Raw genomic sequence first — 15196 nt, 5'->3', positions numbered from 1 at the left:
AATGGTTATGGGATTCTCTTTGAGGTGTTGGAAACATTCTGGAATTAGATAGTGGTGATGGTTACACAGCATTGTGAATATCCTGAAAATAACTAAATTGTATACTTTAAAAGGGTGGGTTTTATGGTATGTGAATAAAATCAATCAGATCAATTTAATAAAAGCTATAAACTAAACTTGTAATCATTTTGCAGTATATACATGTATCAAGTCATTATGTTGTACACCTAAAACCAAAACAGTGTTATATGTCAATTATAACTCAATTAAAAAATAGAAAAAAATCAATTGTAAAAGTAGGAAAAAAATCAATGAAAAATGCAATTATAGAAGAAAATAAGAAAGTGGAAACAACCCAAATGTCCATCAACGGATGAATGGATAAACAAAATGTGGTCTAGACATACAACACATTATTCAGCCTTTAAAGAGAAGAAGATTCTGAAACATGCTACATGGATTAAATTTGAAAACATTATGCAAAGTGAAATAAGCCAGGCACAAAATAAAAAATATTATATGATTCTATTTATATGAAGTACATAGAATAGTCAAATTCATAGAGTCAGAAAGTATAACGGTGGTTACCAGGGTCTGGGGGGAGAGGGTAATGGGGAGTTATTGTTTAATGGGTATAGAGTTTCAGTTTGGGAAGATGAAAAAATTTTGGAGGTGGCTAGTGGTGATGCTTGGGTAACAATATAATGTACTTAATGCCACTGAATTGTACACATAAAAGTGACTAAAGTGAGCTCTACTCACCACCAGTCCCTCCCATCAGGAAACTTGCACAAGCCTCTTAGATAGCCACATCCACCAGAGGGCAGCCAGCAGAAGAAAGAAGAACTACAATCCTGCAGCCTGTGGAACAAAAACCACATTCACAGAAAGATAGACAAGATGAAAAGGCAGAGGGCTATGTACCAGATGAAGGAACAAGATAAAACCCCAGAAAAACAACTAAATGGAGATAAGCAACCTTCCAGAAAATGAATTCAGAATAATGATAGTGAAGATAATCCAGGACCTCGGAAAAAGAATGGAGGCAAAGATCGAGAAGATGCAAGAAATGTTTAACAAAGACCTAGAAGAATTAAAGAACAAACAAACAGAGATGAACAATACAATAACTGAAATGAAAACTAAACTAGAAGGAATCAATAGCAGAATAACTGAGGCAGAAGAACGGATAAGTGACCTGGAAGACAGAATGGTGGAATTCACTGCTGCGGAACAGACTAAAGAAAAAAGAATGAAAAGAAATGAAGACAGCCTCAGAGACCTCTGGGACAACATTAAAAGCAACAACATTCGCATTATAGGGGTCCCAGAAGGAGAAGAGAGAGAGAAAGGACCAGAGAAAATATTTGAAGAGATTATAGTCGAAAACTTCCCTAACATGGGAAAGGAAATAGCCACCCAAGTCCAGGAAGTGCAGAGAGTCCCATACAGGATAAACCCAAGGAGAAACACGCCAAGACACATAGTAATCAAATTGGCAAAAATTAAAGACAAAGAAAAATTATTGAAAGCAACAACGGAAAAATGACAAATAACATACAAGGGAACTCCCATAAGGTTAACAGCTGATTTCTCAGCAGAAACTCTACAAGCCAGAAGGGAGTGGCATGATATACTTCAAGTGATGAAAGGGAAGAACCTACAACCAAGATTACTCTACCTGGCAAGGATCTCATTTAGATTTGATGGAGAAATCAAAAGCTTTACAGACAAGCAAAAGCTAAGAGAATTCAGCACTACCAAACCAGCTCTACAACAAATGCTAAAGGAACTTCTCTAAGTGGGAAACACAAGAGAAGAAAAGGACCTACAAAAACAAACCCAAAACAATTAAGAAAATGGTCATAGGAACATACATATCGATAATTACCTTAAATGTGAATGGATTAAATGCTCCAACCAAAAGACACAGGCTTGCTGAATGGATACAAAAACAAGACCCATATATATACTGTCTACAAGAGACCCACTTTAGACCTAGGGACACATACAGACTGAATGTGAGGGGATGGAAAAAGATATTCCATGCAAATGGAAATCAAAAGAAAGCTGGAGTAGCTATACTCATATCAGATAAAATAGACTTTAAAATAAAGAATGTTACAAGAGACAAGGAAGGACACTACATAATGATCAAGGGATCAATCCAAGAAGAAGATATAACAATTATAAATATATATGCACCCAACATAGGAGCACCTCAATACATAAGGCAACTGCTAACAGCTCTAAAAGAGGAAATTGACAGTAACACAATAATAGTGGGGGACTTTAACAGCTCACTTACACCAATGGACAGATCATCCAGACAGAAAATTAATAAGAAAACACAAGCTTTAAGTGACACAATAGACCAGATAGATTTAATTGATATTTATAGGACATTCCATCTGAAAACAGCAGATTACATTTTCTTCTCAAGTGCACACGGAACATTCTCCAGGACAGATCACATCGTGGGTCACAAATCAAGCCTCGGGGAATTTAAGAAAATTGAAATCATATCAAGCATCTTTTCCGACCACAACACTATGAGATTAGAAATCAATTACAGGGGAAAAAACGTAAAAAACACAAAACACATGGAGGCTAAACAATACGTTACTGAATAATCAACAGATCACTGAAGAAATCAAAGAGGAAATCAAAAACTGCCTGGACACAAATGACAATGAAAACACGACAATCCAAAACCTATGGGATGCAGCAAAAGCAGTTCTAAGAGAGAAGTTTATAGCAATACAATCCTACCTCAAAAAACAAGAAAAATCTCAAATAAGCAATCTAACCTCACACCTAAACGAACTAGAGAAAGAAGAACAAACAAAACCCAAAGTTAGTAGAAGGAAAGAAATCATAAAGATCAGAGCAGAAATAAATGAAATAGAAACAAAGAAAACAATAGCAAAGACCAATAAAACTAAAAGCTGGTTCTTTGAGAAGATAAACAAAACTGATAAACCATTAGCCAGACTCATCAAGAAAAAGAGGGAGAGGACTCAGATCAATAAAATTAGAAATGAAAAAGGAGAAGTTACAACAGACACCGCAGAAATACAAAGCATCCTAAGAGACTACTACAAGCAACTCTATGCCAATAAAATGGACAACCTGGAAGAAATGGACAAATTCTTAGAAAGGTATAACCTTCCAAGACTGAACCAGGAAGAAATAGAAAATATGAACAGACCAATCACAAGTAATGAAATTGAAACTGTAATTAAAAATCTTCCAACAAACAAAAGTCCAGGACCAGATGGCTTCACAAGTGAATTCTATCAAACATTTAGAGAAGAGCTCACACTCATCCTTCTCAAAATCTTCCAAAAAATTGTGGAAGAAGGAACACGCCCAAACTCATTCTATGAGGCCACCATCACCCTGATACCAAAACCAGACAAAGATACTACAAAAAAAGAAAATTACAGACCAATATCACTGATGAATATAGATGCAAAAATCCTCAACAAAATACTAGCAAACAGAATCCAACAACACATTAAAAGGATCATACACCATGATCAAGTGGAATTTTTCCCAGGAACGCAAGGATTCTTCAATATATGCAAATCAATCAATGTGATACACCATATTAACAAATTGACGAATAAAAACCATATGATCGTCTCAATAGATGCAGAAAAAGCTCTTGACAAAATCCAACACTCATTTATGGTAAAAACTCTCCAGAAAGTGGGCATAGAGGGAACCTCCCTCAACATAATAAAGGCAATATATGACAAACCCACAGCAAACATCATTCTCAATGGTGAAAAACTGAAAGCATTTCCTCTAAGATCAGGAAGAAGACAAGGATGCCCACTCTCACCACTATTATTCAACATAGTTTTGGAAGTCCTAGCCACGGCAATCAGAGAAGAAAAAGAAATAAGAGGAATACAAATTGGAAAAGCAGAAGTAAAACTGTCACTGTTTGCAGATGACATGATACTATACATAGAGAATCCTAAAAACGCCACCAGAAAACTACTAGAGCTAATCAATGAATTTGGTAAAGTTGCAGGATACAAAATTAATGCACAGAAATCTCTTGCATTCCTATACACTAATGATGAAAAATCTGAAAGAGAAATTAAGGAAACACTCCCATTTACCACTGCAACAAAAAGAATAAAATACCTAGGAATAAACCTACCTAGGGAGACAAAAGACCTGTATGCAGAAAACTATAAGACACTGATGAAAGAACTTAAAGATGATACCAACAGATGGAGAGATATACCATGTTCTTGGATTGGAAGAATCAATATTGTGAAAATGACTATACTACCCAAAGCAATCTACAGATTCAATGCAATCCCTATCAAATTACCAATGGCATTTTTTACAGAACTAGAACAAAAAATCTTAAAATTTGTATGGAGACACAAAAGACCCCGAATAGCCAAAGCAGTCTTGAGGGAAAAAAACGGAGCTGGAAGAATCAGACTCCCTGACTGCAGACTATACTATAAAGCTACAGTAATGAAGACAATATGGTACTGGCACAAAAACAGAAACATAGATCAATGGAACAAGATAGAAAGCCCAGAGATAAACCCACGCACCTATGGTCAACTAATCTATGACAAAGGAGGCAAGGATATACAATGGAGAAAAGACAGGCTCTTCAATAAGTGGTGCTGGGAAAACTGGACAGCTACATGTAAAAGAATGAAATTAGAACACTCCCTAACACCAAACACAAAAATAAACTCAAAATGGATTCGAGACCTAAATGTAAGACCGGACACTATAAAACTCTTAGAGGAAAACATAGGAAGAACACTCTTTGACATAAATCACAGCAAGATCATTTTTGATCCACCTCCTAGAGTAATGGAAATAAAAACAAAAATAAACAAATGGGACCTAATGAAACTTCAAAGTTTTGCACAGCAAAGGAAACCATAAACAAGACGAAAAGACAACCCTCAGAATGGGAGAAAATATTTGCAGACGAATCAACAGACAAAGGATTAATCTCCAAAATATATAAACAGCTCATGCAGCTCAATATTAAAGAAACAAACAACCCAATTCAAAAATGGGCAGAAGACTTAAACAGACATTTCTCCAAAGACATACAGATGGCCAAGAAGCACATGAAAAGCTGCTCAACATCACTAATTATTAGAGAAATGCAAATCAAAACTACAATGAGGTACCACCTCACACCAGTTAGAATGGGCAGCATCAGAAAATCTACAAACAACAAATGCTGGAGAGGGTGTGGAGAAAAGGGAACCCTCTTGCACTGTTGGTGGGAATGTAAATTGATACAGCCACTATGGAGAACAGTATGGAGGTTCCTTAAAAAACTAAAAATAGAACTACCATATGATCCAGCAATCCCACTACTGGGCATATACCCAGAGAAAACCATAATTCAAAAAGACACATGCACTCCAATGTTCATTGCAGCACTATTTACAATAGCCAGGTCATGGAAGCAACCTAAATGCCCATTGACAGACAAATGGATAAAGTAGACGTGGTACATATATACAATGGAATATTACTCAGCCATAAAAAGGAACGAAATTGAGTCATTTGTTGAGACGTGGATGGATCTAGAGACTGTCATACAGAGTTAAGTAAGTCAGAAAGAGAAAAACAAATATCATATATTAACACATATATGTGGAACCTAGAAAAATGGTACAGATGAACCGGTTTGCAGGGCAGAAATAGAGACACAGATGTAGAGAACAAACGTATGGACACCAAGGGGGGAAAGTGGTGGCGGGGTAGGGATGGTGGTGTGATGAATTGGGCGATTGGGATTGACATGTATACACTGATGTGTATAAAATTGATGACTAATAAGAACCTGTTTTATAAAAAAATAAATAAAATTAAATTAAAAAATTTTTTTAAAAGTGACTAAAGTGATAAATTTTATGTTATATATATTTTACTACAATAAAAAAAGAAAATGGGCAAAATATTTGAACAGACCTTTCACAAAGGAAGATATACAAATGGCCAATAGCACATGAAAAGATGCTCAACATCATTAGTCACTAGGGAAATGTAAATAAAAACTGCAGTGAGGTACCAGTTCACACTCACCAGAATGGTTAATATTAAAAAAACTGACACTACCAAATGCTACTAAGGATGTTGGGAGGAGAGTAAAATGGTACAAAGATATGGCAGTTTCACATAAAACAAAACATACCCCCTATGTTCAGCCGTAAAAAACCATGAAATCTTGCCATTTGTGACAACATGCATGGACCTTGAGGGCATTATGCTAAGTGAAGTAAGTCAGACATAGAAAGACAAATACCACATGATCTCGTTTACATACAGAATCTTAAAAAAAACCCTCAAAGACACAGAGAACAGATTGGTGGTTGCCAGAGGCAGGGAGGGAGGGGGTGGGGAGTTGGCAAAGTGGGTGAGGGGAGTCAAAAAGTACAAACTTCTAGTTATAAAATAGCTAAGTCATGGGAATCACGAGTATGTAATGTACCGCATGGTGACTATAGTTAGTAATACTGTATTACATATTTAAAAGTTACTAAGAGACTAAATCTTTAAAGTTCTCATCACAAGAAAAAAAAATTCTGTAACTATGTACGGTGATGGATGTTAACTAGACTTATTGTGGTGATCATTTAACAATATATACAAATATCAAATAGTTACTTTGTACACCTGAAACTAATATAACATTGTATGTCAATTATACCCCAATTAAAAAAATCAATAATTATCAAAATAGAAAGCAAACAATAATTAAACAATCGAGTAAATCAATAAAAGGAAATGATAGTTCTCTGAAAAGAACAATAGAATGAACAAATTTTTAGCAAGTATGATTTCAAAAATAAAGCCATCATAAATTAACATAAAAAATGAAAGGGAACCAAACTACAGAAACAAGAGATTAAAAAATTATCCAAAAAGTAGTATGTATAATTTTTATAGCAATAATTTTAAAAACCTAGGTGAAATGGATAATTTCCAAGAAAATAAACAACCAAAATTGGCCTAAGAAATAGAAAACTTAAATAGACCAATTAATCATAGAAGAATGTGAAATGATAATACTCTACCTCAAAAGTCACCAGCCCCAAAAAGTTCTGTGGGAGAGTTTGACCACACCATCTAGGAACAGATTAATCAAACTTTATACAAAAATTTCCAAAGCAAAGTAAAGAAGGGAAATGACACCATACAACTATAGGCTCGTATAATCTTGATACCAAAACTGACAAGTAAAGGGAAAGAAATTATAGGCCCATCTCACTTATGAACGTAGATATAAAAATGCATAACCTTAATACCATAATCAAGCACAGGAAAACTATAGGCCATTATTTTTCAAGGGGATGCTGATGGCATTTTTGGCGGAACAATTCTTCATTTAGTATCCCTGATCCCTATCTACTAAATGCCAGCAGGACTTCCCACCACACACACACCAATAAACTGTGACAACCAAAAGCACCTCCGGGCATTTCCAAATGTCCCCTAGAGGGATGGTTCAGCCCCAGGCTGAGGATCAGTACTATAGGCAATCTGACTTATGAACACAGATAAAAACTGCTAAATAAAAGATTAGTCCCTCAAATCTCAGAGTACATTAAAAAAGAAAAAAAAACACATCATTCCCTGACCTGATAGGTTAATATTAGGAATGCAGGGAAGTTTAACACTTACAGACCTGTCAATGTGGAACAGGACACCAACTCCTTACTTGGAAAATTGGCAATTACAGGGAAAGAGTTAAGCGTTTATCCTGTCTTTCGTATAGGAACTGTATTTTAGGCTTACCAAGTAGCCCTAGTAGAGGAGAGATAGTTCTTCTTACAGAGGTATGCTAGCTAATAAATTCAGAAAGAATAATAGAATTAGAAACTTATTATTTTGAAATCCTTAACGAAATAATTGACTCAGATAATAGTTATCAAATGGATGGTAAAGCCACTAGGTGAAAGGATGATGGAGAACTTTACAATGACAGGATCAGACTAACACCACTTCAATCCATTTTTAGTATCATTAAGAGTGAGACAAGCAAACATTATGTAAAAGAAAGTACATAGTATCAACCACTAAACAGTCTCAACAAATAATAAGAACCTGAATCTAATCAAGCATTTAGATCCACCTTCCAGTCTACAGGAAATACAAGCAATACAGAAACAGATAAAACAGCACCTCACGGAAGTAATCAGCCAAATCCAGAATGTGGGAGAGTCTATAGAACAAATGGCAGGTTTCTTCAACAAACCAATGCCATGAAAATAAAAGGGAGGAGGTGTTGTCCTGTCTTAGCTTTTTAAAAACTTAAAAGAAACCTAAGAGATATAACCTAATACAATGAGTTGTTGGTTGGGTCCTGACTGGAAGAAACCCCAATGGTAAAAACATTTTTTAGGACTTCCCTGGTGGTGCAGTGGTTAGGAATCTGCCTGCCAATGCAGGGGACACAGGTTCGAGCCCTGGTCCGGGAAGATCCCACATGCCGTGGAGCAACTAAGCCCATGTGCCACAACTACTGAGCCCGCGTGCCACAACTACTGAAGCCCGCGTGCCTAGAGCCCATGCTCCGCAACGAGAGAAGCCACTGCAACAAGAGAAGCCCGCGCAGTGCAACAAAGAGTAGCCTCGGCTCTTCCCAACTAGAGAAAGCCCACGCGGCAACGAAGACCCAACGCAGCCAACAATAAAATAAATTTATTTTTTTTTAAAGTCTAAAAAATAAAACCATTTTTTAGACAATTGGAAAAATCGGAAGATATGCTGGGTATTAGTATTATAATGGCATTATGATTATATGAGAAGATGTCATTTTTGCTACAATTTTTTTGGTGAGGCATACTGAAATATTTAGGAGTGAAATCATATGATGCTCATGATTAGCCTAAAACATCCCAGAACAAAAGAGGGGAGGGGAATAGCTGAAACAAGTATGGCAAAATGTTGATGGCTATTAAAGCTCAGTTATGGGTGCATGGGGGTTTACTGTACTCTCTACTGTCATTTATGTTTGGAAATTATCATAATAGAAAGTTTTTAAAAAGCTATCAATGCAATTCAATGCATTAACAAGTTAAAGGGGAAAAACCTATATGTCCAACTTATAGGTGAAAAAGCAACTGATAAAATTTCATAGCCATTCTTGTTTTTAAAAAGCCTCAAAAGAGTAGGAATTAAAGAAAACTTACTTAACTTAATAAAGGGCAACTGCCAGAACCCACACTAAGAAGCATACTTGATGAAATTTTCGAAGCATTCCCATTAAAGGGAGGGATAAGTTAAGGATGTCTGATATCGTTGTTACTCTTCAGTCTTATACTGGAAGTCCTAGACAATGCATTCAGATAAGAAAAATACACGTGGTATACAGATTGAAGCCAGAGAGAAAACTATCAATATTTGCACATAATCTGTTTGCCAACCTAGAAAATCCAACAGACTCAATGAACAAACTATTAGAAAGAAGGAGAATTCAGTAAAGTTGTTGGACACAATTTCAAACAAAAAACAAGTTATCTTATATACCCCTGATTACAAAATGAAAGAAAAAATCCTATTAATAGTAGCAACAAAAGCTATAAAGTATCTAGAAATAGCCCAAACAAGATATGTTCAATACATTTATGGAGAAAATGACACGTTATTAAAGGACTTAAAAATCTGAATAAATGGAGAGTCATACCACATATATTCATATAAAGGAAGAGTCATTAATGTAAAGGTGCCAATTCTCCCCCGTTAAATCCGGAAACTCAATGCGAGGCCAACAAAAATGCCAATAAGATTCTATTTGGGTATGATAATTTGATCCTAAAATCCATATTAAAAAGTAAATATGCAAGAATAACACAAAATTGAAGAAAAAAGATGACTTTCCATGTCAGATATCAAACATTATAAAACTATAGAAATTTAAAGTGTGGTATGAATGCAAGTATAAATAAATGGATCAGTAGAACCAAATAAAGAATTCTGAAACAAACCTAAATATGCATAAGAATCTAGTATTGATTAAAGGTAGCATTTGGAGTGAGTAGAGAACGGAAAGAGGGAGGCATGCAGAAGGATATACATTGCAGCACATTTTATATTAGCAAAAAACTTGGAAATAATCATGACAATGGGGAAATGGCTACATGAATTATAGCATATCTGTTCTGTAGAATACTCCGAAACAGTGAAAAAGAACAAGTTAGATTTACATGTACTAACATGAAAAGTTCTCAGACATTATGTTGGGTGAAAAGTAGCAAGTAGCAGAACAATACACATAAGCATGATAAAATTTATATATATATATATATTTAACATCTTTACTGGAGTATAAATAATTTACATTTTTAAATAACACTAAATAATACTATATATATATTGTGTGTGTGTGTGTGAGAGAGAGAGAGAGAGAAAGAGAGAGAGAAAAGGTCTGGAAGAAGCTAAGTCCAACAGTGAGTAGGGAGGGGAAGAATCAGGGAGGAAATCAATGACGACTAAAGGAGGTTTTAGCCTTCCCTGTAACATTCTAATCCTCTGAAAGAAAAATGTATTCGTGTGTCAATTGTGTAATTAAGTCAATAAATAAGAAATTTAAAAGCTGCATAATGATATGAATGAATTATATATGGTATAAGGACTTATTTATTCATATAAATGCATGGAAAGGCGATTGTAAGGATACTCATCAAACTGTTGACAATTAGTTTATTCTTTGTTTTGCTTTTTTGGGGGGGTGGGGGTGGAAGTAACAACTATAGAGGGAGCAGAAAAGGCAAGTCTCAAGATTTACTATCTCTACACCTGTGTACTGTTTCAATCTTTTACCATGAAAATATACTTATATATTATTGAGTAATTAAAAAATAAAGACATGGAAAAAGTCAAAGACACACTGTTAAGTGGAAAAAGCTAGTTGCTATATTATATATATAATTCTATATATAGAATAATGTATACATCTACTGTATTATATATGTGTACATATGTATTCTAATGCATAGAAAGAAAAATACAAGTTGGACTTTCACAATTTATATACTTGTGTTGTTTGATTATTTTGTTCTAATGAGCATATAGTTGTGCATTACTTAAGAAATACTATGGTAATCATTTTGCAATATATAAACATATCAAATCATTATGTTGTACATCTTAAACTGTACAATGTTATATATCAATTATATCTTAATAAAACTGAGGTGGGAGGAAGAAACATAGAAATACAGATAAATCTAGGACTTCCCTGCTGGTGCAGTGGTTATGAATCTGCCTGCCAATGCAGGGGACATGGGTTCAAGCCCTGGTCCGGGAAGATCCCACATGCTGTGGAGCAACTAAGCCTGTTCGCCACAACTACTGAGCCTGCGTGCCACAACTACTGAAGCCCACATGCCTAGAGCCCGTGCTCTGCAACAAGAGAAGCCACCGCAATGAGAAGCCCGTGCACCACAACAGAGTAGCCCCCGCTCGCCGCAACTAGAGAAAGCCTGTGTGCAGCAAATAAAACCCAACGCAGCCAAAAATAAATAAATAAATTTATTTTTTAAAAAAAGAAACAAATACAGATAAATCATGTCATTCACCTAATCAAAACCCTTTAGTAGGAGTATTCCCAATGCTCCTAGGATAAAGCCCAAAATAATTAAGGGGCCCTGCCATCCAGTCTCAGCTCCCAATACTCTCCCCCTTGCTTAATGTGCTCTAGCCACAGCAGACACCTTTCAGTACTTCAAGTCCCTTGCACATGTTCTAGCTTCAGGTCTCTGCACATGATGTTTGTTTCCTCTATGTGGAACACTTCCTCCATTCATCCCTCCTCTATCTCCTTCTACCCCAGCTGATCCTTCAGTTCTCATCACTTCTTTAGGAGAGTCTTCCCTGACATTCCAGACAGAGTCAGGTCCTCCTGTTATAGGTACTTACAGGATGCTTATTTTTCCTTCATAGCTCTTATCTCAATTTGCAGTTTTCTACTTATAGGTGGGATTATTAATGTCTGTTATCACTCCTACTAGACTGTAAGCTCCATGAGAGCAGGACTCTTGTCTGTCTTGTTATAACCTGACATTTAGTAAGAGCTCAGTAAATATCTGTGAAATAAATGACTGCTCCCTGTTAATCAGGGTGGACCTTATCAGCACTAGCTCCATTTTCCTCTCCATTCCAACCCATGTCATCAGATAAGCAACCTCAATGGCTATGGATGACTCATCCAACACTCTAGCTTCATTGTCCCTTGACCTCCTCTACTTCTGCAACCTCTGACTACATGCCACTTCACATGCCATTTCTAGCTATTAGTGCCCTAGACCACCCGATAAACATGGAGCTGCTCCACTTCAGAATTTCTGAACTCCACTAACCCAATCTCTGGCTACAACCTCTTACCCTTATTACTTCTTGGTTCTCAGAATACCCACTCCTCATTCTCATCAAGATCTCCCATCCTTTGACTTCTCCCATTCTTCAGCTCATTACCACCTCACTGCTTAACTCCCTATCCAGTCTAGTTGCCATGGTACATCACTTCAAACACTCTTGTTAGCAGCCTCACTGCTCTAATCCATTTTAATCTGCCATTTACTGAGCTACTATGAGTTACTATGGGCCACTCTATATGCATTACTTCTGGAACTTCTCACAACACCTATATGAGGTAGAGACCACCATTATCCCCTTTTACAGATAAGGAAAAGGATTCTTAAAGAGGTGAAGTAACTTGTGCAAGGTCACACAAAAAGTGATGGAGCAGGGTGCAGTTGGGATCTGAAAGAGATCTGTCTGACACCAAGGTCTGTGCTCCCAACCAGCAGGTTACTTTGTAGCTCAGAGGGAATGATAACTCTGACTGCAACACAGAAAATGAACGGGAGGGAAGCAGGCCAAGTGTGAAGGCTTGGCGACCAAGGCAGCAATCCAGGTGAGAGCTGATGGTGGACTAAGCCTTATCTCTTGGAACATCACAAAAGATTCAAACTAAAAGCCCACTTACTTCAGGCGTGTGACTTTACAGGATGGATCTGGTGGGCTTTGGCTGAGGATGGCACAACTAGGTGTGCCTAGAAGAGACCAAAAAGAAAACCAGCAGTTTAATACATTCTTTCAGGATACAATTTCTACTTTAACTTATCTACTTACTTACTTATTTATATTTATACTTAAGGTATGATGACATTCATTAAATGCTTCCGTTTGCTGGGAATTTATTATAGTCTTATTTACACTTCCAACCACGCTGTGAGCTACTCTCCCATTTTACAAATGAGGAAAGTGAGGCGCAGAAAGATGAGGGAAATCGCTTCACATCCCACAGTTAGTTAATGATAAAGACGGAATCAGAACCCCAATCCGCTGCTCTCCTAGTCACTTACCCAGCCAAGGGCCAACCTTAGAGCCGCACTCCCCACACTACACCCGGGCCGTGGAGACGCTTGCGGGTGCGGGGATCCGAGGACGCGCTGCGCTCCGACCTGAGGACCTGAGCAAGAGCAGGGAGCTGACCAGCACGTCTGAGGCCCGTGCCCAGATCTGGGCTGACCAGCCGGCCGGCTCACGGGACCCTGTTGCAAGGCCTGGCGCCCCGGCTGGATGGGGAAGGCCATGGGCCCCGGAGCGGCCGTACCCTGGGGAGCGACCCCGTTTCATACACCCACTCTGAGGGCGCCACCGCCCAAAGGCACGGTGACACGGCCTGGAAGCCACCAAGCCCAGGACGGGCCCGCAGAGAAAGGAGGCAACAGCTCGGTCACCTGTTCCGTTCCCCCGTCGCAGAATCACAAGACCCAGTGGCGAATACCTAAGTCACCTATTTGGGTTTTCTGCCCGACTTCAGCCACAGTCTGGGGTCTACGGATGGCCGTCCTTGGGCCCAGGAACCACCATGTGCTTTTGTTTGGGTTTTTGTTTTTGTTTTTTCTTTTTGAGGAGATGATCGATACTTTTCCTTAGAATTTCAAACGGGTCACGTCCACCCTCCACCCCTCCCTTCAAAAAATAAAAAAGTTAAGAATGCTGACTCGGAGCTGTCAGCCAGAGATGCTCTGATATCTTTACCTCAATCCCGCAAGCTCGCGGTGTCAGTCCCCACCCCCGGCGTCCCTCAGCATTCCTTTCTGTTCTCTCCTCCCCCCTCCACGCACGCCTACACGCACGCACCCCACACGCACGGCCCCCCACACGCACGCACCCCCCCACGGACGCGCCGCACGCACGCGCTAAGGTTCTCCACACACACCCCCATAAATTGCTGCAACCAGGCGCGTCCTCCCGCGCCTCTCCGCGCAGATGCGTGTTCCCCAAGTCCTGCGCCTCGACCCCCCCCTCCACACGCGCATCCTCTAGAGCCTCTCCCATCTCCTCTTTCCAGGGCGGGCTTTCCTCGGGGGCTGGCGGCCCGGTCCCCCCCCGCCCCCCAGCTTCGCGGGCACCGAGGTCCCTCCCCGGCGCGCTGAGCTCACCCCGCACGAGCCTGCTGCAGGCCAGTCCAACTGGGCCGCCGCTTCCCTCCTCGCATCCCAGGAGACACCGGGCGGGGTGTGGCACCTCCCACGCTCGGCCACCGGGGCCTTCGGACTACGGGGAAGCCAGCCGCTCAGCCGGAGGGAACTCCCTCGATTTCCTGTCCCTCCCAACGGAGTGGGCGCTGGGGGGTAGGGTGGTGCGGCGGGAGGCGTTTCTCGTCCTCGCTGAGAAAAGCGCTCACCTGGTTCCCAAAGCCAGTTTGCCCTTCCTCTCCTTCCAGCCAGAGGGAAGGGAGAGCCAAGGTCTTGGGGCGGAGAAGGGGAAATGACTCAGAGAGGAGGCGTCTCAGAGGGAGGGGCCGGCCTGGAAAGGGGCGGGGGGGGGCATTGGGGAGCGGTAGGGAAAGGGGAGGAAAAAAGAGGATGGGAAAACCGCGGTGGGAGAGGTTTCGAGGGTGTCTAGCGCAGTCCTGGGAATCCTGCCTGGTCAACCCCGAATCCAGGAGCCACTAGGCTGGATCTTTTCCTAGGTGCTGGGACCTGACTCCTTTACCCCGCGCCAAAGGCAGCCAGAGCCAAGACCCTTGCTAGCAACTACCGGGCACCACGGAATCTTCTGGTCTGGGCAAGGGCACAGGAATTAACTCTTCGTGTCCTTTGGAGTCAATACTAGTAGTCTTTACCTCATAGTGTTACTGGGAGAATTAAATTAGTTACTACAACTC

General features: G+C 39.5%; 1 protein-coding gene across 1 annotated transcript in view; it reads right to left on the bottom strand.

Moving 5' to 3' along the window:
* LOC133081868 (NACHT, LRR and PYD domains-containing protein 3-like) overlaps positions 1-14859 on the bottom strand; it is a 46103-nt gene extending 31244 nt beyond the window's left edge. The window contains exons 1-3 of the mRNA XM_061178196.1: positions 14836-14859; positions 14469-14583; positions 13004-13070 (exon numbers count right to left, since the gene is read on the bottom strand). Coding sequence (XP_061034179.1) covers positions 13004-13070; positions 14469-14583; positions 14836-14859 — 206 coding nt within the window. The remainder of the gene's footprint in view (positions 1-13003; positions 13071-14468; positions 14584-14835) is intronic.
* Positions 14860-15196: the final 337 nt, after the last annotated feature.

Source organism: Eubalaena glacialis, chromosome X, assembly GCF_028564815.1.
Source record: "Eubalaena glacialis isolate mEubGla1 chromosome X, mEubGla1.1.hap2.+ XY, whole genome shotgun sequence".
In the NCBI taxonomy this organism is placed as follows: Eukaryota; Metazoa; Chordata; class Mammalia; order Artiodactyla; family Balaenidae; genus Eubalaena; species Eubalaena glacialis.
Note: the sequence above shows the minus strand (reverse complement) of the source record. Positions and strands in the feature narration are given on the sequence as shown.